Source organism: Egretta garzetta, unplaced genomic scaffold (genome assembly GCF_000687185.1).
Source record: "Egretta garzetta isolate BGI_Z169 unplaced genomic scaffold, ASM68718v1 scaffold346, whole genome shotgun sequence".
NCBI classification, from domain to species: Eukaryota; Metazoa; Chordata; class Aves; order Pelecaniformes; family Ardeidae; genus Egretta; species Egretta garzetta.
This window is the reverse complement of record NW_009260016.1, coordinates 99,265-125,558: the sequence shown is the minus strand read 5'-3', so window position 1 is coordinate 125,558 and position 26,294 is coordinate 99,265. Positions and strand designations below refer to the sequence as shown.

At 42.1% G+C, this 26,294-nt stretch overlaps 1 protein-coding gene across 3 annotated transcripts in view; it reads left to right on the top strand.

Annotated features, from left to right (window-relative positions):
- GLRX3 (glutaredoxin 3) overlaps positions 1-26,294 on the top strand; it is a 48,807-nt gene that overhangs the window by 1,374 nt on the left and 21,139 nt on the right. For 2 of the 3 annotated variants that reach the window (XR_004842258.1, XR_004842259.1), the window contains exons 2-12: positions 1,672-1,746; positions 2,370-2,571; positions 9,222-9,394; positions 9,489-9,550; positions 12,349-12,406; positions 14,545-14,597; positions 15,820-15,859; positions 15,942-16,034; positions 17,501-17,782; positions 18,958-19,232; positions 19,740-19,860. Coding sequence is in view for 1 of the 3 variants with exons in the window: in XM_035896107.1 (XP_035752000.1) it covers positions 1,672-1,746; positions 2,370-2,571; positions 9,222-9,394; positions 9,489-9,550; positions 12,349-12,406; positions 14,545-14,597; positions 15,820-15,859; positions 15,942-16,034; positions 17,501-17,551 (807 nt within the window). In the remaining 2 variants the exon portion in view is untranslated. Of the gene's footprint in view, positions 1-1,671; positions 1,747-2,369; positions 2,572-9,221; positions 9,395-9,488; positions 9,551-12,348; positions 12,407-14,544; positions 14,598-15,819; positions 15,860-15,941; positions 16,035-17,500; positions 17,903-18,957; positions 19,233-19,739; positions 19,861-26,294 lie in introns of those variants that run through there. The other variant, XM_035896107.1, reaches the window with a different exon arrangement.

Here is a 26,294-nt window from a genome sequence, read left to right as displayed (position 1 = left end):
GGGCAGGTTCCTCATGGATAATCTATTTGATTTTTGGAAGTTCTTTGTGGGGCTTTGGTCTGTGTTCCAGAATAGCCAGTCTGCCTTTTAATTGGGAAGAACCTGTTAACTCATCAGGTGGTTACAGGTGACTGACTGGTGACTAGTGTACTGCCTTGCAACTCATAACCAGTTACGTTCTAGAATGGAGCTCAGTAACGATAAGACGAACTTCAAAACTGCCAATAAATCTTGAACTCTTTCTAAATGCAGTTGTTGCATGGCCTAACTCTAAGATCCTTGGCTTGGTTAACATGAAAGTGTGTCTATATCCAGAATTAGGAACAATGTTTGGGAAAGTTGTTACTGAAATAGGAAATTAATTCTGTTCTGTATGTGTGAACCTCATCAGAGTGGAACACAAGTATCCAAGTAGGTATGAAATTTTACTGGAAAGGAAAATGAATATTATGGGGGGAAATCACTTAATCATTTGCCACTTGAAAGAGAATAGATAATTGGAATCTATGTACAGCTTTCAATGTATAGGTTTAGTTTCTCAGCTGATCCCGTTGGAGCATCGATTTACAGAATATAGGGGTGAAGCTTGGACTCTCGGTTTTGACTTGCACTGCTGGGTTGCATCTGTATTTTGTGAGTTCATTAAGAGCCTATGTAGCTGGTGCAAATCGGAGCATGCTGTAATACTAAAATACTCAGAGCTTCACTGCATTTTGGTTAATAGAACAATCACAGTATTTTCTAAAATACGTAAGGATGAAGAGGGGCGGGCAGGAGCAAACTGTTAAGTAGCTCTCTTGATGCTTGTTCATACGCTATCTGGTTTGTGGAATAAGAATTTGAAAGTTTTTTTTCATCTGTACACTGGATTGCAGGTTTCTCTTTGAAACATTTAGATCTATTACCCTTTTTTTTACCCCTTACCTCTGCAGTTGTTGCAGAGCTAGTGTCTTAACCTAGTACTAGATCTTCTGTCTCTCAAGTAAGCTTTTAGCCTGCGCACAGAAAATCACAGATTTGAGTTAATTAAAAGATGTATTTTCAATTTCAAGGTATGCATGTGAATACTGAATAAAATTAGAACCAATAATCTCAACCAGCTTGCTGCTAAACACGCAGTAGCCTTGCAGGAGTTAAAAATAAAATTTAGTAGACATCAATAGCTTATTGAAGAAACACTCCTTTTTTTCTTCATAATTTGCAGAAGGCTGCAAATGTCAGTCATGATGTACTGCCCCTTGAAATTAGTCAATAGAGCAAACAGCAAGAATTGCTGTGGGCAGAAAATAAGCACTGTAATCATGACATAACTGGGGTCAATGATTTATGGATTTCAATATAGTAGTAGCTGCATATGATTGAAAATTTACTAGGTCACTAGTGCACCAAAAATTTTATTCGCAGCCTCCGGGCATCTCCTGAAATGTGCAACAAAATAAAAACCTCTGAACCTGTTTTGACACTGTGTAGGCTCTGTGGATGACACGCCAACCCAGTGAGTCTCATTTAAATGCAAATGTGTCACAAACTTCTGCATCAAATCCTTTTTAAATGTATAAAATGCCTAGAAGAACATTCTAGATGGGATTGACATCCACAGTCAAACTTTAAAGAAGATTACGAAAGTAATCTTTTTCTCTGTTTTGTTTTTTTTTTTTCTTTTTTTTTGAGTTGGAAGCTGAAGCTGTGCCTGAAGTATCTGAAAAATACGGAATTAGTTCTGTTCCAACATTCTTATTCTTTAAGGTAAGAGAAAATGGATTTAAGGGAAAATGTATTCCATGTGGACTCTTAATACGTATACTTTTTTAATACTACTACTGGAGGAGCAGAACCTTAAGAGCTTTCTCAGTGAAGAAACGCTTATGTATCTGATTTAAGTCTATCCAGTGGAACCTAAAAAAGCAGAGAGAAACGATTCTTATGCTTGATATGTAATATTTCAGAGCTTCCTTAATTGCTTTGGGATTCTTACATAGTTTTTATTTTACTTGTCGTACCTTGTATTGGGTCAAAAAGCTTGCAGTAATGTTTGCTTGTCTAGCTATAGTTCTACAACATGGCAAAGCCCCAAGTGAATAATCTTTTGGTAGAAATGACAAGGCTGTTTGGGTCACGTTTGCCTGTGATAATAAAACCAAAAATATTTTCTTTAATAAATTCTTCTAGCAAATTTGCTAGCGTTAACAGTAACCAGCCAGCAGAATGGTGTGAGTCCTGGAACTAAAGTCTGGCTAGAAGATCAATACGCTAATCCACCCTGCATCTGAAAATCTATACTTTATATGGCGGTTTTGCTATTTTTTTTTATTACAGTACAAATTCTGAATTTAATCGTTTAACACGAGCCTGTGTTTTGGTTTCCTTAGAATTCTCAGAAAGTTGACAGATTAGATGGTGCGCATGCCCCAGAGCTGACGAAAAAAGTGCAGCGCCATGCGTCCAGCAGTTCGGTTTCCGCTGGCTCTAATGACAGCGTGAAGGAAGATCTCAATGTGCGTCTAAAGAAACTCATCAACGCCGCCCCTTGCATGCTCTTCATGAAAGGGTCTCCAAAAGAACCTCGCTGTGGTAAGGATTTCGTGAAGTTTGGTGTCACGGTGCTTGCTTTGAGCTGGTTGTCAGATTTACTCGGTTTTGGGGAGATACATCCCAACAGTGCCTCGTACACCTAGAAACATTAATGGAAGTGTTTTCCTATTGCTTATGTGCAGCTAGAGAATTGCTATTCCCTTAGTTCAGTTTTGGCAATGGAATCGGAGAGATTAGGGAGTTTCTAAAGAATATGGCATGTGCCATGCTATCCTTGAACTAGGACGCTTTTCCTGAGGTAGCTCAGTGTTTATTCATGGCGTATTTTGTGCATCAAGTTACACACACTGAAAATGTAAAATACCCTGAAGAGAACGTTTCAGTTCAAGGAATAACAAGAATCGACTGACATCTCGGATTACTGTTGACATTTGGAAAAAGAAAATAAAACTATCCTAGCTGGTAAAATTGAAAGACCGGTAGCGTGTGTTTCTGCTACAGCGGAAATGCCTTTTCTTAAACCTAGTGCTCTTAACCCTTCCTCACTGTTTAGAGTGCTTGGTTCCTGGCTGACTTGAAGTGTTGATCTGTACAGAAAGCACATGAACAAATGTTAAACCCCACAATTTTCCAGTACAATGAAGCTGCTGTCCTTCTGCTCACGCAGTCTCAAGAAGTTGCACCGCAGAACTGATTTTTCAGGGCCTTCTGCGGTGAGCTGCAGGAGGTAAACAGAAGAGTAACCCTGGTGTAGGACGGAGATTGCTTGACCGAACAGCAGCACTCTTGGCAGCTCTTGTCTGGTTATGGCTCCCTCTTCTTCCCGTGTCGCTCTGGGGGCATCTCTTCGGCAGTTAACACCACAACACTTCCCAGGTTGTTTCTTCTGAGCGTAATCCTAGCCTGCCTTTGCTGAAGTCTGTCTCCAGTTGTCAGTCTGCTTCTAACCCACCAGTCTTTTTCTACGGGTGTCTTACAGAAGCGAACATTTAGCTGCTAGTTTCTGTGCTGTTGTTTTCATATGCGTTTGTTCCCTAAGGCCCATTTTCCATCCTGAAAAAACAAGGAGCAAAAAGTAGTGTTGAAAAGCAACCATTCCTCATCTCCAGAGCTTCCCTTGGAATGGGAAAACTGAAAAGGTTTTATTCTGGGGATGGAAGTGATAAGATGCAACTACAAAATTCTAAAATTGAGGGAGGGAAGGGCAGTGGCGGGAGAGAAGTTGCACTGGCTTCTCTTCCTTTCTCTCCCCAAATTGGTCTAGAGATCAAATACTGCAACTTCTGCAGTTACTTCTTTGCAGTAGCTGACACTGAGATGACAAAGATTGGATTCCTTTGCTTAGCAAACGCGTGCCCTGTGTGGGTGAAGGAATGGTGAAATGTAACAGCAGAGTACAAGAATTCACAATAGCTACCTCCTTACAGCCAAGCTTCCAAAGAAAGGCTTGTGGCATATATTCATAGAATTAATAAAGAGATAACTGCTCAAAAAATTGTCATGCAAAAACCTCAGTTATTTGCGTCTAAAATAATGAAAATACCTGTTTTGTGCACCTGTACATGAATTACAAAAGCATGCGCAGGCTTGGGAGATTCCTCATAAATGTTTCTGTATCATGGCATGTGAACTAAATGTGTTTACACCACTTCGAGGAGGGAAACGAGGACTGACGGGACTATTCTTTTTGACCCCCTCCTGGTAAGGGCTCAGCCGGCGCAGCCTAGGGGCAGAGTGGTGCCTCCTGTGTCTGGTCAGGCTCCACGAGTGTTTGGTTTGAACCGTTGGCGATTTCTTGATGCCATAATTGCCAAATATCCTTGTGGCATGCACGCACTTGGCGATTTCTTGATGCCATAATTGCCAAATATCTGATGCCATAATTGCCAAATATCCTTGTGGCACGCACGCACGGCTGATGTTCCAGCCGCGGAAGATCTCACCGCGATTTTTAGATTTGAAACTCAGTTAACAGTTGCAAGTGCAGACGTTCCCGTGTAGCTGCTGCCTGTGCTTTCTGTTGGAGTGTCTCTGGGAGGTTTCCAAAAGAAACATGAGTGGAGAACTATGTGAAGGAAAACGGATGAAGGAGTTTCTTTCAGGTCCTTTTATACTTATTTTACATGTTCTGTCCATTTATCTTAACCTGGAAGGATTCAAACTGTAGTACATCAAACACACGTGTCAGCCTGGGCCGCGTGCTGTCGAGGGTGATCCTGCCCTGGCAGAGGGAGAGGAATCTTGCGACTCTGTCCCCGCTGCTTCACATTGATGAAGCGCTTGCTTACGGCTTCTGTGTGGCTTTTCTTACTGCTTTTGCCCACTGTGCCGAAGTGTACTACTTTCTTTTTTAAAAAACACTTTTTAATTTCATATTATTCTTTTAAAATACTTGCATTGCATGCCATTTTGCACTCTGCTTTTCCAGATGTTGCTGTGAAAGGGTTGTAGACAGATGAGGGGAAGTGCAAGATCCTGTGTGTTCTGAGGCTTCCCATGCTGTATTTGGCTTCTGCTCCGTTGATACCTGCGTGCTCTCTTTTTCTCCTTCATTTTCCCTTTCCAATTTCAAGGCTGCCGTTTCATTTCAATGCACTAATAGGTCCCAAAATCACTTCAGTAGAAAGCGTTTCAGAAATAACAGCAGATTTCAGAACTTCAACGTTCATTGTGCTGTTGCGTATTAGCCTGGGATTCTAGCGGTCTGTGCATAGGCATTTGCTCCTATAAAGGGCTGATGAAGTTCCATCTATTTATGTATAGATAATTCTGTATGTGTATTATGGAAGGATAAGGTTATAGGTGTGTGAAGGTTACCTATCATCATAGGAATTTGTAGATCATTCTGTAGGAACGGAAATGTTGGCTTATTCTGAAGTAGACTCGTGAAGTCCACCCGTACGTAATAGAGCACTGCTCTGATGAGCTCCTGATATTTGTGAGTGCATTTGGGGTGTCTACAGCGTAGGTTATTCAGATGCACGTGCTTTTAAGTTTAACTGCATTGGATGCTAATGTGGCGCTACTGTTGGTGAGCCCCCTGTGCTTGCGCTGCGAGTGGCTTGGCCGGTGCCTGGCAAGCTGTGAGGGTAGAGTGTGGTTTTGCTACGTCCGTGGTGAGCTCAGAGGCGTTGTGCAGGTGGTGGTGAGACTTCTCCTCTGAACCACGCGTGTGTCCAGGTTCTGTTATGCCCAAGTCAGCCTCTGCGTCAGCGTGATCAGTTGGCGCACAGGCACGCCGTTCCTCCTTTGGATTTCTGTGGGTGCTCTCTAATGGGCATTGAGGAGAATGCTGGGCAGATCTTAAAATTATGTAGAGGAAAGACCCTTTATTATTTCTCCTGTGTTTGAATTTTTGATGGGAGAGAATTGTGAGGCTTCTTAAAAAAAAACGAACAACCCACAAACCAAAAAAGACTTCGAGGCATCGAGAGTAAGGATAGTTGGGTACTTTGTCATAAACTCAATATGGAAAGCAACTTAAGGGCATAACACAGGTTCATTTGCATGTCTTAATACAATAAAGTAGATATTTCTTCAAGCTTTCAGTTCTCGCAGTTGATCCCCAGTACCCCATGAAAAGTGCACAGGAGGTACTTGCCTAAATAGAGGTATGTATTAAAATTGGAAGTGTTAAAATGTAGTGCAACACGTGAAATCATCTGAACTTGCAGCTTTTAATTTTGCAGTTAAATGGCGTGCCTGCTTTAGACTACTGTGATCGTTTCGGGCAGTAGTTGGGAGACGTTAGTGGGGTCCATTAAACTTCCTAGAATAGACAAAGCCTTTTCCAAGGTAAAGGTAACTTAGCATTTTATCAAAGGTGATGCAGATCCGTTACAACAGCAGCAGGATTAATAAAAATATAATTAAATAAAAGGAGCCACGCTTGTTTAAAGGTGAAGATATTTTTGAATTGTATCTGTTTTGATACAAGTAACAGACTTGCACTCGAGTCTTTGGAGCAGTTGGCAAGTAGAGGGAGGCCTCTCCAGCAGTGTTTTTTGGGATCTTCTAGTTGCAATTTCTTCGTTGGAAAAGCCAGCTAAGCATACTACAAAGTAAGGTTTGGCCCCTCGGCTGTGTGTTTACTGGCAGTTGTACGTGGTCGCTACGCCTGTTGTATTATTTCAACGAATTTGGACTGTGGTAGTGTCATCAATACTGTAATTTATTGAGGGTGCGTTTATCGGTGTAGAATCTGGACAGGCATTTGTAATGGTCTAGATAGCCGCTTAAAACATTTTGTTAGCAGTTTTAATTATTCCTTGTAATGTATGTAGAGCATTTCTTCAGAAATTCAGCCTAAATCTTTTGTTATGAAAGTAAAGCTGTTCTGGCACTTTGTCCCGAAGCATAACACTTCCAGACTACTACCATAACCCTTCAAAATGAAACACAACCAATCAATCTTTCTAGTTTGCATGTAATTGCCTACAGCTAAAATAAAGCTTTTTTTTTTCCCCCCTGGTTCCTTACAGTAGAAATGAGTTAATATATTGGCGATGGAATAACCATCAGCAATCAGCCTTTAGCTGTTTACTAATGAACTCCCAGATGTATGAAAAATTTCAGAATCTGTGTTTTACTTCAGGCTGTACATGAACTTAACACTTCAGTTGTAGAAAGAAAAGCAACTTAGATGCCATACATATAAATACTGCTACTTCGTATCTCAATAAATTGCAGATCGTGAAAACTGCAGAAACCTGTAGTAAAAATCCATATTTCAAAAACTAATAGGTGGTCTTGCAAGCTGAAATCAAAGGTTATTCTTCTATGGCACTTTGATTCTTTTTTCCCATTTAAAGCTTGTTTATTTTTTTATTCCTTTATTAAAGCCTTTAAGCATTGTCTTTTTTTTTTTTTTTTTAATATTTGTACAGAGGTTTTCATTTGTCTGCACAGCATTTGTTGGAATTCTTTGAGGGAGCTGGTAGGATTGCAAGGGCTTTTGAATCCAAACCAAAATGAGTTGGCGAAGGTAGAAAACACACATTATTATCATGTTGATTTATAGATAAATTCTCAAGGATCCTTTTTGCAAACCATATTTGTGTTGTCTAGGAGGCTTCTACTTCCTTAGAAGGGATGCGCACGCAAGCAACAGTGGCAAGTGCTGAAATACTTTAGGATAAAGACCACAAGTTAGAAATGGAGCCAAATTCCCAAATCTTTCAATGGATTGCCATGCACTTAGCGCTGTATCCCAATTAGCATCATTTTCATAGCAGAGCAAATAGGTCTTGGAGGAACAGTGGAGCTGCGAATCAAGATTTGATCATCAGCCCTAGAGATCAAGTCGTTGGCTTCTTTGGGTTGTAAAGCACAGCAGACCTCTTCTCATCCGTTTTCTTACGGAATAAATATCTGCAGTACACTGTGAAACACGCGGTGGGCCGGTGTCTTCTCTGGAGGACTGGTTGTGCTCCTGTGTCAGTGGACTTTGAACATCGGTCTCGAGTTCCCTTTCAGGTTACCCTGTAAAGTATGGCCTTGTTGACCTGCCTAGGTGTGGGTGGGGTGTGTGTGTGTGTGTGATTTGTTTTTTAAAGTGATTTTGAAGAGTTTCTGTAGAGACTGAGGATTTAAAATCAATTTGCCATCTTCTTAAAAAAAAAAAAAAATTCAACTTAATGCTTCAATTTAATGACAAGGGTGAATTTAAAATAGAGTAGGAGGAGAATTGTTTGAAAGTGAAATTCTGTGTGGGTTTCCCTCTAGTGTAAGAAGATTTAGGTGGTTATAGAATGTAAGTTCTAGAATGTTAAAATTTTCATATATACAATTTTTTACAAATAATGACGATTTTCTTGAGAAGATGCTTAGTTACAGAAGGGAGGAACTTTTCTTCTCAGGTTGGCCACATAATAAATTTATAAAATCTGGATGTTTACATTGTAATATTCGGTGATCAATATCCTGCTGAGAGTTGTGTCAGAGTAGGGCATAATGAAGATCTGTCATAAACGAAAACAAAACATGGTATGAAAGTGTCACAAGGGTAGCAAAATAATATTAAGTACTCATGTGAACATAAAGAGTTTAGAAAAAAAAGAAAAAGGAATCTGCCTTGTACTGTGAAGTAGGAAAGGACATGCTCTTAAAGCAAAAGTAGTAGAAAATATTGTAAAATCAGAGCTTCTAAGTTAAAATAGTGACGCAGTCGTGGGTTTAAATCCTGGTTCCCACTTTGTGTGTCAGCTTCATCTGCATGTGGCGGAGAAGCTCAGTAGCAGCTGGAAGAAGAAATGACGGGGTAGAGAAAGTGATGTGCAATCAGAGGAGTGAAAAGGTGGCTACTGAAGATGCTGTTAAGGCCACTTGGAAGCTTTTATTTGCGAATGCTCAGTGAAGAAGAGCTGGAAAAGAGGGAATGCATTTAACTTTGCTTTAATTGTACATCGGAACAACAGAGGTGCTTATATGGTTCCTTACTGTGTAGCTCTCTGCATAGAGAAGCAGCAGACTGAGCAAGCTGTCCATGTACTTGGGCTTTGTAATCCCAGTAATTTGATTTTCGCCCCTTTATAATATTTGAGGGTATTGATAGAGCTAAGGATAACACACTAGAGCTGTTTTGAACTTACTACCTGGAAGAATTGCATTTTTAAAATGAGTAAGGTTTAGTACAGATGTGGGAATGCTTTGCTTAAAATTGCATGTAATTCCTCTTTTTGTGTTTGCAGGTTTCAGCAGGCAGATGGTGGAGATACTGAACAAACATGGTATTTCGTTTAGCAGTTTTGACATTTTTTCTGATGAAGAAGTTCGTCAGGGGCTGAAAACATATTCTAATTGGCCAACTTATCCGCAGTTGTATGTAGCTGGAGAGCTTATAGGTGGACTTGATATTGTCAAGGTCAGAAACTGAGAAATTCTTAATCTTGTTAGTTGTCAGGAGTGTGTTTTTCTTGCTTTTTACATCTGATTTTACTGCTCCCCAATCTCCCTAGGAACTTGAGGCATCTGGAGAGCTGGACTCGGTCTGCCCGAAGGCACAGAAGTTGGAGGACAGGTATGATGTATTATGTCATTTTTTTTTTAAGGGTGTCTGTTCTGAGGTTTCCTGTATCTTCATTTATTTATATAGGGGAACCCCCTATATATATTTCTGTTCTTTGACTTTATCAGAAGTGCGTCAAGATTTTCTTTAATTACAGAACTCCTGCAGTTATTTAATACGTTCCATTTTCTATACAGTAAGCATCACTTAATATAAAGCTATACTGTTATATAAGTATTAAATGACACTGTTCCAATAGGCTTTACTTATTACATTTGTACTTGCTAATTTTTAATTAAAGCAGGAATATATAGATTCCTTCTTGTCTCTTTTGTGGATTTATTCTTTAAAAATAACTGGGAAAAAAATGTACTCTTGGAATCATAGAATCATTAAGGTTGGAAAAGACCTCTAAGATCATCAAGTCCAACCGTTGACCCACCGCCAACCCAATGTTAAACATTAGTAGCTTTTGTTAGCGTCATTTGGCACAGACATCATACCTGTGATGTCACTGGAGAAAATATCTAGGCTGGGCTCCTCATTTTTCTTGATTACTCATGTCCTTCAGTTCCTGTTTTCATTCACCTTGGCAACATGAATATCTGCTGCAGCAGTAGGAAGCGTGTTGCTTCCGGAATCAGATGGAATATCTAGAAACCAATTTGCTCTCCTTTAACCTTCCCATTTGAAGATTCACTCGTGTTTGAAATTCCGGCGTGCCCCAGGCAGTCAAGCTCCAGATATCTGACAAGTCATTCTGTTTGAGAAGTTGCTAGTAGATGTGGCTTTTTTCCCCCCTAGTTTTTATGTGAATAGTGCCATTACGATACGCAAAGGGGGGGCTGGTTTACCAAGAAGGTGGCCTGTACCTCGAAGGCAAATATATTAACATAGATTCCCTCTTGCTGTCTGTGCATGGTAAGAGCAAGTGCTCTAGAGGTGACTGGTTCTGGTTCTTTTGCCTTCTCAGCACGGTGGAGAAATAATGTAATGCAAGCCATTTTGATACGGTGATAAAGTGTACTTACTTCTACACCTGTGTATTTATTAATTTATTTTTAATTTTTTCTATGGCTGAGGTTTACCTTTTGTTTCTTTAGTAGGGTAACTTTTAAATTGTTTCACCGAGACCACAAAACCCAATCACTGCCTTTTGCAATTTGAGATTAAGTTATAGGTAAAGATCAGATTGTCTCAGTATGGCCTTTTAAAAAATTATTTTAGAAAGCTTCCTTTGGTCTCTTGTTGCAAAGTGGCATAAGCTGCAACTTTATTGAATTAATACGTAGTTTTTTTGCTTTGCTTAATTTTTTGGGGGAAGGAAGATAACGGGAAATGGCCTCTGCGTACCTAATGTGTTAATAGATTAAAATTGTTGGTATAGCTAAATGTCTCCCTAAGGGGGCAGCATCATCATCTTTTGAACAGGTGTGTGAAGTTTTTACCAATTTTATCAAATTTTGATGTGGAAGTGGCCTGAAGGCAAACTGGCTAAAAATTCACCAGACAAATCACAAGTAGCTTCGTGTCGCCTGGTTTTGTTCTTCATCTTTTAGTAGGTGTTTGTTTCTTGGGCTAACATGAGATAGTTAGCTGAGGTCTGTCTGCTGTTTTCTGGGGACAACTGGGAAGGTCTTTTTCATGACACCGGTTAGTTTTTCTTTGTGCTAACCTCCTCCTTCTGAGCAACTGGCGCCTGTGAAACTACAGTCACTCTATCAGTCACTCGTAAGAAAAACCCTATGAGGTAGTTGTTCAAACATGGTAAGGCTTAATAAAATGAAAGACTATCAGTAGTCAAATCTATTTAATGCTAAATTATGTTCCTTTGCTCAGTGTTTGATCTCTTCCCATCAATTAACTGTGTCTTCTTCACTTGAAAATACCCTTAAGAATGGACTCTGGAAATGGGCTTGGTTTCACAAACAGATCTGGCAGCTGGGGAGCGAGCTCCGATTACTGTAGCTCACCCTTGCTGTAACTCTTAGTGTTGCTTTTTAACCTAGAGACAACTTGGCTGGAAAAATTGTTTTGAGGTTTACATGTACCAAGGCTGTAGGTCACCAACAAAACTTAGTTTTATTTTGCAAAGACCCTGGATTCTCCAGTCTAGAATCTTTTTGCATTGTGCGAGTCGCACAAAACGACCTTTTTACAGAACATGCGTAGCAGGTGAGCATTTTGTGGAGGGCAGTTTGGCCTTAGCAGGAAACTGTAGGACAGGAGTCTTGGCTAACTTCTGCCATCGATTGTCACAGAAAGCCTCTCCTGAAAGGAGAGGGAAACAAGGGGAGTGTCAGGGCGGTGCAGCTAGACCAGAAGTGGACAGGGCCCATGGGGCAAACCAGACCTATTCCCAAATTTCAGTAGCGGTTAGTCCATGGATCTTACGACTGATGGGCAATAGGTATGGCTCTTACTCTGCAAAAGGCATTCTCACATGGAGAATGGGAAATGCCAGGTGTTCTATTCAGTATGTGAAAAAACAATGTATCGCTAAATATAGACACTGTATTTAACATAGCCTAAAATGATGTTTCTCCTTAAACTTATTGCTGCTTGATGCTTAGAGGTCAATCTAGAAAAGTAACTTGTTGCTCTGAAAGTAACAGGATGGTTTGGATTCATTGGCTGGAGTTGCTGTAAGCAATTTAAATGACTAGAGTTGCTTATAATAATGCTTTAAATGCATTTGGTAAAGGTGTAAGTTCCTATCTTTTCACTTTTGCTTTTTGTTTTCCTGTTGAAACAAAGCTTGGGGTAATAACCGAGCTGTTTTGTGTCTTTCTCTTTCATGCCTTCTGCAGGCTTAAAACCTTGATAAACAAAGCTCCTGTGATGCTTTTTATGAAGGGAAGCAAACAGGTAAGACTAATTTATATAGGTATATTATATTTAAATTTATATTAAGATATATTTATTATATTTAAATTTATATTAAGATATATTTATTATATTTAAACAGTGACAATTACTTTTTTTTTCCCCTTGCTTAATGCAAATTAATGGTGTGGGGAAGTTAGTTATGTGTCCTTTTATTTGGTGCTTCTATAAGCCAGAGGAGCAGTTCCTGTTTTACCTGATGGGTAGATATTGCTAAAATGCTGATAGCTATGTTACAGTAAAATCGGGGAATTTGATGCCCTGCAGTGACGTCTGTCAATTGATCTCCAATTCAGGAATGAATGGAAGAACTGTGCATGTCCTTTTGGTCTTAGGTATCGATTGATTGTCTTTGCAGATAATGGATTTGCTTCTGATGTTCTGAGTGCTTGCCCCCGGTGGCTATCCTACTTGAGGTGTACGCTCTGAGTGTTGCCCAAAGCTTTATCTCCGGGCGCGTGTTTCTTGAAATTTCCCTCTGTTGAGCTGATTGGATTGGGTGTCCCGTCCTTTTTAATATCTCTGACTTTATTACGCTTTTACCACTGCGTTTAAAAAAACCTGCTAGATGTTTTTAAGGCTAAAGTGTAATGCCACATACCATAAATGATCCTTTTTTTTTTCTTATTCTCGTGTGCACGGAATGGTCTATGCCTGGTGTCTTTAAGCTGCACTTAATTATCTTGCTCACTGAAATATAGATAGTGACTGAAGACAGACAACTGCTAACAGTTAGGATTAAAATAATAACAAATGATTGTAAACCAAAAGGTCAGTCTATTGCTTTGTGTTGCATACTCAAACAAAGTAACCAGGGGATAAATTATCATAGAAACCCAGAATGGTTTGGGTTGGCAAAGCCCTTGAAGCTCCCCCAGCCCAACCGCTCCCCTACCCCTGCCATCCCACCCCCAAACCCTGGCCCTCAGCACCGCCTCTGCCCGGCTGTTAAATCCCCCCAGGGGTGGGGACTCGACCCCTTCCCTGGGCAGCCCCTTCCAGGCTTTTTTTTTTTTTTATTTGTTTATAAATTACTCCCTTTTGAACAGCATGGCACTGTGATTCTTCCTGTCCAAATTGCTTGAAGGGCACCTAACTCAGACTTTTCATTGGAGTAATGTACCCTAAACAATAGTTAGTGATTGCATGTTAGGCGAATCATTTATATGGTATTTTTTTTAAAAGGTAGGGGACCGAGCTCGTTCATGTGGCTTGTCGTTCCATTTAATTTTCTCATTTGGTCCCTGAGCCTTCTCTGTGTATTAACAACAGATACTTTTAAGAGTGTTACAGGCTGTTTTACTAAGCCCTTTCCTAGCCACTGTGGGTTGTGCTGACTTGCTGAAATAGTGGCAATGAGCTAGTTGGGCTTAGGTCTTCTAAAGAGATGCACTTCTATCCCCTTTAAAACCTGTCTTGCCTACAGAAAACAAGAGTTTGGGCAGGTTGCTTAACACGCTTTGATTCTTGCTTGAGCTAGAGGTGGAGTGAAATCACCAGTAAGAAGGGACAGTCTGGATTAAATATTCAGTGTCTAAAAACCAATGGGTGTCCTGTGTGCTTACACTGTCAATATGAAGAGCTTGCAGTAGATACTTTCAATTATTCATTTCAGTTGGGAGTTGCTGTACGTGCAGCTATTTATCAGTTGACCGTAGGTCACTACTCTCTCCAGTATGGTGAGTAAAGGCTAGTGCGTCTCAAAATAACCACATCTGTTTTACAAATGCATTTAAGGCACTTGTACCCATCACACCTATAGCTTTGGCTTTTTGAATGTTCAGAAAACAATCAAGCCTAGCTAGTTTTCAAGATAGTATTGCCAGACCTGGAAAAGGGATTCACATTGAACACTTTCCTCAGCTGTGGTGTGAAATGATACAATGTCCTCAATGTTTTCATTTATTCCAGCAGAGTATATAAAGAAAGAGACATTCGGTGCTGTTTAAAGCTCAAAGACTATAAAGAAGAATGAAAAAGGGATTAGCGGTATTGCTCATCCAGTAAGGTCATCACTAGCAATAAATTGGTAATAGCTTTAGTGTAGCTTGAGGACTTGGAGTTTTGTGGATTAAATGCAGCAGATGCATGTTTTAACATATGTGTGTTTTGCATTTTAGATGGCAAAATGTGGATTCAGCAGGCAGATTGTAGAAATCATAAATAATACTGGGTACGTAAGTGGATTTTTTTTTTTTAATTGAATTTGGAGAGCCAGTTCTGTTCTAAAAACTACATTTTATAAATGAAGGGTTTGGAAAACATTAGTGGAAGACTTCCCCAACCGTGATTTTCTTTAAGAGCATTCTAAAGTATCTTTATGTAAAAGCCCATGGAATAAATCACTACTCCCACGATTCGATACCAAGTCAAATGTGGTGTGTCGGATCTTGCACTGCTGCAGCACTACCACACAGCGATTGTCTTGCTCGCATTGAGGAGTTTATTGCAACAGTGAATTTTTTTTCTTTTTCTTTCTGTGATTGTTGACATGAAATAAATCCTTCCACTCTGATAAGCAGCTCGTCTTAGAGAGGTCCCTCTTGATCTGCTTTCTTAATCTTGGAGCCTCTCATGTTATCTAGCCTCAGTTTTCCTCTTCAAAGCAGTTCTTTCTGTAGTGAGAGAGATTGGTATCATCTCCCTTTGAACGAACTCCTGTTTCATTTGTACTGCGAGTTAGAGGTTAAGCAGTTGTCTTGATTACTAGATGTTAGAACGGGCTTTTTGAGATGATAGACAACTACATACCAATATACAACTCGGAAATAAGTAGCAGTTGCTGAAGCCGTTGTTCCTAGTTGCTGGCCCCAGTCTGCTTGCAGGAATCTCAATAGTTGCTGGTTATTGAAGAGTGCCAGTTCTTACAATACTAGGAATTGCGTACCAAAACGCCTGTGTGAATCAACCAGAAATCAAATTTGCGCAGGCATTTTGTTTTTGTGATTTTTACACAAGTCATATATGAAGATGGCGAAACAGCTGCAGTTGGTTGAGTCCTTAATAAAAACTTCTGGGGTGTGTGTGTATGTGGCTTTTTTTGTGTTTGGGTTTTTTTTTTTGTTGTTGTTGGTTTTGGTTTTTTTTTTTTTAAGCTAATAGTGAATGGAATGGCTTTGAACACATTTTGACCAGTTAGAACCTAAGCTACACAGCTTAGTTTAGTGAGTTATGCTGTCATCTGTGCATTTTAAGGAGTTTCCTATGAAACCAGACACTTCTAATATTAGTTCTTGATGCATAAGGCATTGACTTTTTATCCCTGTATTGCCTGTTAATTCTGAGTGATTTGGAAGCTAGCTTGTAAATGTACCCATTTAGAATTTTTCAGGGTCTTGCATTGCAAAACTCCACAGTTGATGATTTTGGTTTTTTTTTTTTTTTCTTTTTCCTAGTGTTGATTATGAGACATTTGACATACTGGAAGACGAAGAGGTAACTAAGCCGCTCTACCGTTGGGGATTTCATTGTTGCTTTTACTAAAGTTGAAGTTTACATTTAAGATTATTTTTCTCAGGTGCGGCAAGGATTAAAAACCTATTCAAACTGGCCAACCTATCCTCAGTTATACGTGAAAGGTGAACTTGTTGGAGGGCTGGATATTATTAAGGTAGGAATGGGGGAATCTGGTTTGAGATGCAAATTGAATGTTTGTTTAAAACTGGAGAAATGTTTTCTGCCCGTAATGTACAGAAATCCCTGTGTAGCAGCCCTGGATCTTGAAACAGGATGACTTGGTTGTTTTTACTGTGACTTCTATTAGCTCTACGTACAGCTGAAAGGAGCTCTAAATCTCTAGCATTCTCATATGCCGAGATTTAGCAGTGAAATGTATTTTCTTGACAGCAGTCAGTTACTGTTACTGTAAAGACCATTTTTACCCCGTGGGTGCGTTTTTACAGGTTTCTTTTCCTAGTTTTACTTCCGACATTGCTTTTCTCAAATAAGGTGGGTGAGACTTTTTTTTTTTTTTTTTTTCCTAGCAAACAGTCTCATTCCTGGAAGAAAGCAAGGTTTATTGTAGTTGTTTGAACAGACCCTGAAGCAACAAAAATAGATCTGCATCTCTTACTGTGGTTTTTGATTTTTGTAACAGAGCAGGCACAGTGTTCTAAACCCCAAATACTCTTGAGCCCATTCTTGTCTGAATGTTTTATAGCCAATTCCTCAGACATTGTAACTCCTGGGAAGATACAATCAATAAATCTCATTTAGTTCTAAAAATAGTGGTATTACTTAAATTATATAGATTACTTTAATTTTATTTATTTAACAAGCATGGGGGTTATTTTGGTGATCAGCAAGTATAGTCTCGGGCATTGTGGAGATGCTGCAAAAAACTTCCCTCGCTGGTATTTAAATGTAATTCGTTTGCATTGTTGGGCTGCATTCAGTTCACACTGACTCACTTGTACGCGTAGATGAATGTTGTCAGTATTTTAAAATACATTCCCTAATATAGCTTAATATGTAATAAAATTGAGACAACTGTTTCTCTGAGGATGTAGGAAAAGAATATACACTCCACAACACGTTATTTGAAAACTATTTCCTGGCGTTGTCTAGCTCTTTAGTCAGTTAACAGCCTTATAATTTGAATTTAAATCATCAAGATAATATGGGTGGGCACCTCTTTAGAACTCCTACAAATCTCTTACTGTCTTGTTGGTTTTAATGTGTGGTAGTAACAAAATCTAGCGATGGATGGTCATTTTACCGTTTTGTGGAAGGCTTTTTGGATGTTGTAAAACTTTGTGTGTGTCTAAAATACATCTTGAATTACATGTAGGAGGAGATGTACCGGGGATTTACCTGGTAAAGCTGATAACAACCAGTTCCTTTGAAGGTGTATCTTTTCGCTAAACTAAGTTTCCTATCTGACTGAATAGATGCAAAATAGAATTTAAATGCAACACTACAAACTTCAGTGTCTTGGTCAAGAGGGACCTCTAGTGGGTCATTCCCTTAATAGCCAGGGAATCGATTTCCTTATCCGGGAACTGTCCCTATTGAAATCTTGTTAGCGTAATCACGGAATGTACGCAGAGAATAATTGCTGTGTATATTTCTTTACAGGAACTAAAAGAAAGTGGTGAATTGTTGCCTATTCTGAAAGGAGAAAATTAATGGAAAAGGACATCAATGGGAACAGAAATACGTTGAACAATGACTCATTTATAGATTGTACTGGAGCAATATGCAACTTAGCCTTGTGGAACTGGTCAGGAGTAAATAAAGACGGCTTATGTACTCTGTATTTCACAAGACCATGCTACGTATGAAAACGTGTTGCCACTGAAGATACAAAAATGTCAAGATCTTCAAATTCAATTAAAATATAATACTAAAGAACGTTGGGTTTGTTATTATACCTTTTCTGTGTATTCATTGCATCTAAACGTTTAAGAATTGAGTAACGACACCACTATCCATTACAGTACTATGTAGGACTAAACGGTGTCCTTTTTTTGGGCTCAGCTCTCATTAGGAGAATATTAATGGGTATAGCTCTGTGGTATGGAGCATAATAATTTTCTGTCGCTGTTAATAATTGTTTTCATGTCTAGTGAGCAGGAAAAATACTATTGAAACCTTAATCCAGTGTGCTGTTAGGAAGTTGTTATTAATGAGTTTCAGCTGTATGCTATGCATCTTCATTATCAAAGTAGGTAGAGTAATTGTTAATTTCAGATGTTCAGCCTATTTTAACAGAGCTTTTTGGACATGTTTAAATTACGGTAGAAATGAGCCAATAAACACAGTTATTAGGCCAGTCTTCTGGTGTATCATCAGCTCTCCTTCAGTTAGATGGAAAGGTTTACTTTCTGGGCTATGACTTTGGCAATTGAAATAATCATGTTAATATGTGAAGCCTTCACGTCTTTATTCAGAGGATTTGATTTGGTTTTAATCCTTTTTTCAATACCTCTAATGCTCTGAAATACAAGGGGCTCTAACAACGGCCTGACCATCAAACCAGCTACAGCAGGGGTGTACTCGCGAGTACAGGCGGGTATTTCTCTTCAAGAGAAACATTTTTTTGCTTTCTGGTCTTTTGAGTTCTTAGCATCTGTGCTGAGACTAAGGAGGTTTTTATTCTGGAAGGTGTTTTTGTGTCTGCGAAATGCTGAAATATTTCTGGTTAATTACCTATAGACTGCTGTGTGTGACAGCAGTATCAGCTGCTGGTGACTCCTAGCTGTGAAATGCTGGTTTGAACTGTCTTGAGTGCATTGGCTATACACAGTAAAGAGGACAAGGACACCGTATTCTTAGAGAGGTCTAGAACCTGAAGAGGTGCAAGCTCCTCTTACGAAACCCAGAAAATAGAATCATAGAATCGTTTAGGTTGGAAAAGACCTTTTAAGATCATCAAGTCCAACCGTTACCCTAACCCTGCCATCCCACCACTAAAATAAGGCACTGGCGAGCAGAAAAGTGCCCAAACCTCACCAGTAATACACTTTGAGCAGAGAGGTATTGCTGAAAGCCTTTTCTTCCCTCGCTGATTTTTGTGTTGGTTGTGCTTGCAGAGAAACACCTGTGTCTGCTCAAGATCCGTGGCCAGAAACTCTTCTGAGGCGTTGCTTCCTTGTTAGGAGAGGTCAGGACTGACTGCGCGCTCTTCAAAACGTGCCTGGAAGAAGGGATGCCAGATGAGTTAGGTGGTGCGAAGTTTTAGGCAGCAGCTGAGAAGTAAGGTTTTGGAAGCAAGCCGGGGCCTTTGTTGCTTAAATTCTAAATATAATCTCAATACATTGGAACCTGAAGGAAGACTGGTATTGAACTTAGTCCCAAACGAGTACAGGTAGGCTGCAGAGAAAAAGGTACTTGCATCAATCACTAAGAATTCTGTAACGTATTTAATTCAACACGAGTATTAATTTTCTAGGAATAATTTTAGTAATTACTGTAAGATAGTGTATGTTATAACTTTAAAACCAATTTTAATCACTATAAAAAAAAAAAAATCTCGTCCCTCTCACAAAAACAAGCCTTAATTAATCTCGCAAAGTGAATTGCAAATGCATCCAGGCAGTTGTCAGTAGTAATTGTAACCTACTTCATATAAAAAAAAAAAAAGAAAAAGAAAAAATATACTGAAAAGTAACATCCCTGTGGTCAAATTAAAACATGATTAAATACAAAATGCTATTTCTTCTGCTATAGCTTTCCTTCAGAATTCGCTATGGCGCAATTTAACTACTCGAGGTTTATAGAGTCCTGCTAATATAGCTACAGAGCTGCAAAAGACCACCAGTGAATAACAGTTGTTTCTCTGACAATTTACATTTTTATATTCCATCTATTCCAGTGCTACACTTCTTACACCGGTACGGAATTTATTCTTGAAGCGAAACTACTGTGCTGCTGTTCGTGTTTGGTGACTGTTCTCTTAACTTGTCATGGTGCTCAGCTGAGGGTCTCCAGCCTTGGTAATTAGCAACATTTGGTATATTTAGCGCTCCTTCTTCTGTCAGAATTCATTGTAAACCCACTCTGTAGAAGTCAAAATGGCACTGTGGTGTCATTCCAGACTTTCTGGAAACAAGCACTTCTAAAAGCGCTTTTCTAACCCATTCCACCTCTGGCTGCGAGCGTAGCCTGTGGCTGGGCTCGGAGGGCTTGGGGGCTGCCCGTGCGCCGCAGGGAGGCCCCCCCCCAGATGGGGGTGTTCAACACGGCGACTCGGAACGTCACCCTCCAGTGGTTCAGTGGTGTGAATGGGGCATCGTGTCTGAATTTCACGCTGGTGCTGGTAAAACGCCTTTGAAAGCGGCGTATTTCTGCGCAGGGCTTGCGCTGCTGCGTGGTGTAGGTACGCCCCTGCGGCCGTGTGCAATTTAAGGATTTGTACTGAGTCCGTGTATGGGCTTTACTGTGCCGTAGCTGTGATTTTTGGTTAGGGTTTGTTTGTGTCTAAGGAGCTGCAGAACTGTTAGCTGCGAGCTGCCTTGGCAAAGGGAGGGATGTGTGGGTGGAGGCTGCCTCTCCGTGGCAGGAGAGCGTAGGTTGCATGAGCGCGGCTGCCCTGCGGTCCCCTCCTGGCTCAGCACGAGAGCGCCGGGAAATCTGCGGCTGCATAAAACACGCTTGGAAACAATTTCAGCCATATGGCCAAAACCTTAATTCAAGGGACTGCTGGGGAGCGTGGCTTGTACGCTGCTGCTGGCATGCAGGGATAACTCGTGCCCTTCTGTAGGAATACGCGATCCCTCGGCCTCTGGAATAGACAGCTACTGCTGGGGGAAAAAAAAGTGTTTGGCTTTACATGGAATAGAAGAGACTGCGGGTGTGTAGTTTATCAGCGCTCGTAATGAGATGAAGATGAGGTAGATGAATTCATCACGGGATGAAGTAGCCAAGGGCTGGTAAGAGCTGGTGGAAGTTAGGCGGTGGATACCTGTAACCAGTGTAGGGGCTGGTTCTGGTTTCAGCTTTCTGCACGCATGTTGCCTTCTACAAATGTGGGGTTTTTGTACTCTTCCCAAAGTCACTCCTCTTACCTGCTGATAGAAAGTACAGACCGAGGTCCTTAAGTTTTCTGTAAGTTAGAATGATTCGGGCAATACTGTTAGGCGGTGTTCCCAGACCTCTAAAGTTGAACGTGGGGAGGCCTGGGGTCACTGTGCCGGGAGGCATCTGAGGAAAAATGTGTGTTTTGCACAGAAGGGGAAAAAGGCAATGGAGTGTCGGAGCTACAGTCCACTAAGTGAAGAGGTAAGTGAGGGCTTGAGCTTGCAGGGCTGCTAAAGACGGCATGGTACTCCTTACCGGTGGAGAAGTATTTCACATCAGTGTTTAGGTGCAATTAAGGTAACATTTTCTGCTTATTTGTATTTTGCTCTTTCTTTTGCTTTCTTTTCCTTGTCCCAAGACTTCAGCTAGATCTTTTTCCCTGTACTTTAATACTAGGGTATAAGGAAAAAAATTAACCATGAGGACGGTTGCCTCGAGAGGTTGGGGCTCTCCATCCTCGGAGGCGTTTGGGTCTCAACTAGATTAATCTCGGAGAAACCTGATCTGATTTAATCCACTTTTAGCAACAGGCTGGACTAGATGATGGGTAGAGGTCTGTCCCAACTGAATTAGTCTCTGCTTTTACATGACACAGTAGTGAAGCGTTCGTGGATAGTGAAAAGCGGTCGTGGATAGTGTGCAGGACAGCACCTACAGCTCCCTTCGAGTGGTTAAAATGAGAGCCCTGCTGCAGCAATTAACTGCTGTATGGTATTAACTGTGATAACTTTGCCTAACCAGGTAACTGCCATCCCCGTCACCTCTGTGCTTGAATAAGAAATACTTGGAAAACACTATGAAGTGTTACAAAGGAAATAGTATGGACTGTTCAGGTTTTTAAAGCCAAGTGCCGTATAGCTGAGAGAGGTAATGCAGCATCATTTCTAAATTAAAAATCTGGCAGTATGTGAACATTGGTTAAAGGCTTCTGACAGTCCAAGGAGAAATTTCATGCAGCTAACGATTCTAACTAGGGGAGTATTTCTTGGAAAGTTGTCAGAAAGATCCAGTGTCTCGTTTTGTAGCACTGAGGCAGGAGTGGAGGAGGGCAGTGGCTTTTCTTGTTTTCTTCAGGTTGTATTCCAGGCAGCCGATTCGGAAGGGACTATCGAGCTATTCAAAAGCAATCAATGAGCGTGGGCTGAAGGAGCCTGGTTTTGGCTCGTCCCTGCCCGTGCCTTCCCTCATCTTCCCGAAGGGCGTGTGTCCCGCTCCGCCGCAGCATGAGCAGAGAGCATCGTGACTTCTGTCCGGCTTTGCGCAGGGCAAGGCGCTGTCTTCCTTTTCTCCTGGCCGTACATATCTGCTCTGTCCTGACCTGCGTGGTCGGGGGAGCAGAGTCCCTTCCCAGGCTAGGGAAACCCTTGGAAGTGGGTTAATCAAATTAAGGGGAGAGGAGGCGGAGATGTTGGTACAGTCCTTGCCTCCTTTTTTTAGGAAAACTTGGATCCCGCTGTCAATTCAGGGTCTGTAAGTCCTTCAGCCACGTGGTAAGCATTTACTGTTCTCCGTCGCGATGGAGTCGTGGTCTGTGTGCGTGTGAAATGTCTCCCCTGTACAGGAGCTGTTCGTGGCCAGCCACACCTGCAGTTGTACTGGTATTTCTACTAACTTTACTGCTTGTGCACAGAAATGTTTTAAAACTTGAATAGAGGGATTCCTGGTGTCTAGTAGAGAAAGAAAAGCCCTCTCCCTTCTGCGTGTGCTGAAGACCTCGGGTGTAACAGGACTGATGCTTTGGTGGGACTCTGCATTCCACCCAAGCTTCTGGTTTCCTAAAAGCCATTTCATTTAAAAAAGGCAGGGAGGGATGACATATCCAGCATGTGAAACTCTGCTTTGGGCTTGCTAAAAGAAATACTGGCAGTGCCACCTCGTGTTGGGTCCCACCAGATGCTGTCCCGTAAGGGCTCTCTGAGTGCCCAGTGCCTCGGTGTCCCTGATGGCAGCCCTGGGTTCAGGTGGGCTCCGTGGCCTCCGCACACTTGGCCGAGGTGCAGGATGAGCTTTGGCTGGTTGCTCTGGTCACAGTAGCCTCAGGCAGAAGTGAGGTGGGAGCGAGGGGGGAAGGCAGTGCTAGCACTCTGATCCCAGATGAGCAGAGGCTGGTAGGGCACGGTTCAGGGTTCATCAGAGCAGATACCAGGTTGCTGTGCTTCATAGCCTTTTACTCTCAAAATGCTTCTCCCGCTGACCCATTTCCCGTCTTCTTTCCTATCTTAAATTGAGATCCGTTTAAGCTCTGGTCTTCCTGAGAAGATGTGAAGGGAGGGGGAAGGATGGATCACAGACTGTTGCGGCCTTTTCCCTTCAAATCTACAAAGGCGTCCTGTAAATGTGGAAGAGAAAGGTGCACCCTATGTTCACGTGGTGAAAGGCTCCAGGTTGACCAGTTCTAACTGGTTAGGTTCTCCTACAAGAAAGAAAAACATGTTTCCAGGGGAAAATGCTTCCTCCATGTCCTGCCTGAACACTGAACGTGAGGTGAGGCAGCAGTGGGTCCGGTCAGCTTTCCCTGGGGTGGGCTATGCCAGAGTCCCCAGGTCTGGCTTACAGCAGCTCAGGTGCTAAAGCGACCCCACCGAGGGCCTGGGGGGCTGCGGGAGGGTTGGTCTGTCGTTGCCTTTGCGCTGGGCTCTTCCCGTGTGCTGCCTGTCCCTGGTAAATGCAATGAATTCCACAGGCGCTAGATGACTTGATGATCTTAAAGGTCTTTTCCAGCTTAGACGATTCTATGATTCTATGGTTTCTTGAGACAAAACCCACAAACTTTTGCCTCTTCCCAGTCATTTCGTTGAACAGAGGCTGTGGTAGTACAGCGCCTTTCCTTGCTGGTGCTGTGCCTAGTTTAGAATTGGTTCATAGTGTTATTTTTAGCAATAGGCAAGACTTAACCTTGAGGACAGAATCTTCAGAAGCAGCTGCCACCCATTGCTGGTTTTGTGACCTGATGGAGGGTGCACCTTCGGTCAGCACGTTAGTTAAAACTGGTAAAACGGTGAATAGTTAAATGTAATTCAGACATCAACGTGCTTCCTCAGTGCTCCAGGAGGAAAGCCACCTTGTGTGTGTCTAACAAGACCGCTTTATAAAGCTGAAACTTCAGGCATGAATGCAACTGGTGAGCAGCCTGATCCGTACAGTGAAAAGCATGGATATGGGTGTTTTAAAAAACAAACAAACAAACAAAAAAAAAACCCACAACAAACCCCACAAAACCAACCAAAAAAACCCCCCCAAAATCCAAAACCAAACCCCCAAAAGAGCCCCCCACCCCAAAAAAGAAGCCAACCCAAAACCCAACCCCAAAACCCAGTCCTAGGGTGTATTCTTATCAGAAGGCTGGCAGCAGAAGCCCAAGGAAGGAGGAGGAGGTGTGAGGTGAGGGCTCTTGCTGCTCGGGAGGTGGTCGCCCTTGCGGGTAACTTGGTAGGGCCACCGGGCCCACAGCGAGCTCTCCCACGGGTTGCTGGATTGTTTTTGGTTTTTTGTTTTTTGTTTTTTTTTTTTTTTTTTTTTTTAAAGTTTAAAGCCAAAACTGTAGGTAGCTGTTTACAAGGGCAAACTTGGACTCTTCAGCAAACCCCAGCTGGCAACTAAGCCCCACGCAACCACTCTCTCTCTCCCCACCTGGTAGGATGGGGGAGAGAATTGGAAGGGTAAAAGTGAGAAAACTCATGGGTTGAGATAAGAACAGTTTAATAATTGAAATATAATAATAATAACAAATTGTAATGAAAAGGAAAACGAGAGAGAGAAACAAAACCTGGGGGAAAAAACCAAGCGATGCAATTGCTTGCCACCCACTGACCGATGCTCACCCTGTCTCCAAGCAGTGATTGCTGCTCCCAGCCAACTCCCCCAGTTTCTATACTGGGCGTGACACCCTATGGTCTGGAATAGCCCTGGGACCAGGGGGTGTTAACACCATTCTTATCCTAAATCCAAACCACAGTGCTGTGCCAGCTGCTAGGAGGAAAATTAACTGTGTCCCAGCTGAAATCTGGACGCTGGTGCATCCCCCAAATGGCTGCTAATGGAAACCGAGGTAGGGGGTGAAGCTGGGGGCCTGCACTAAGCCTCACGGGCGGGCTGGTTCGCAGACCCTGAGCGTGGCCTGGGTGAGCAGGCAGCAGCCCCGGGAAGCGGCGTCACAGCTGATGGAGCGGCTCTGCCAGCCCGGCAGTGCCGCGCGTGCCTCCGAAGGAAGGACGGGCTGACAAGGTTTTCTTGCGACTTGGAAGATTTGGTTGAAATTAAGCATCCTAACAGTAGGCTGACTGAAGCTGTTAATGAAGACTGAAGCTCTTGAATAAGCCAAGGGATGTTCAGGCTCCCAGCAGAATCACCCTGGCATTTCTACCTGCTCAGCGCCGTGGATAATCCGTCAGCTGAGCTGGCTTAACCCCGCCCTGTGGCTGTCAGAACGCCAGCCTGCCTGCCCGGCACTGTCCTCCGAGAACTTGGTTTTGTAGAGAAACCTACTGTATTCAAAGCCACTGCTGGGTACAGTGCAATTTTCAGTGTAATCAAGCGATGGCAACAAAATTAGCATTACATGCGGGTCAGGATGGAAGATCTGGTCCTTGGCTGGTTTGGTTTGGGCTGGAGATGCTGTGTGGCATTTTATCCATGATGTGACTTCCAAGTTCAAGGTACAGTATCCACTGTTAGCCATCTCCAGTCATCCTTTACACCCGTAAAGGGTGTTAATAGCTGTAACCTGTGATCTTGGAACACCCCTGCAGCTGCTGGGCGAAGGGTGAACGCGGGATGTGTGATGAGAGAGCAGCAACAGCATGGCCATTCTGCCAAACCCAGGTGAAAATCCAATTCCCAACACTATTCCTGCTTGGTGTAAATTCTAGCTCATTTCCCATTACGGTATTGTTAAATGCAATTGTTTGTATGTGAGGCATTTAGGCAGGGGACTGAAGAGAATCGTAGAATCGTAGAATCTGTTCTGGGTGGGAAGGGACCCCCAGAGGTCACCCAGCCCAACCCCCCTGCAGGAGCAGGGACACCTTGAACCACGTCAGGTTGCTCACAGCCCCGGCCAACCTGGCCTGGAATGGTCCCAGGGATGGGGCCTCCACCCCCTCTCTGGGCAACCCCTGCCGGGGTTTCACCACCCTCACTGCAAAGAATTTCTGCCTTAGATCCAGTCCAAACTCCCCTGCTTCAGTTTAAATCCATCCCCCCTTGTCCTGTCCCAGCTGGCCCTACTAAAAAGATTGTCCCCTCTGTGGAGTGAAGCCCGCTTTGTATTCTTGCTTTTCAGTCTGGACTCCAAGCCTCCGGGTGGATGGCAAAGCAAGCATGGGAAAGGACGGCTGGGAAAGTCCAGTTA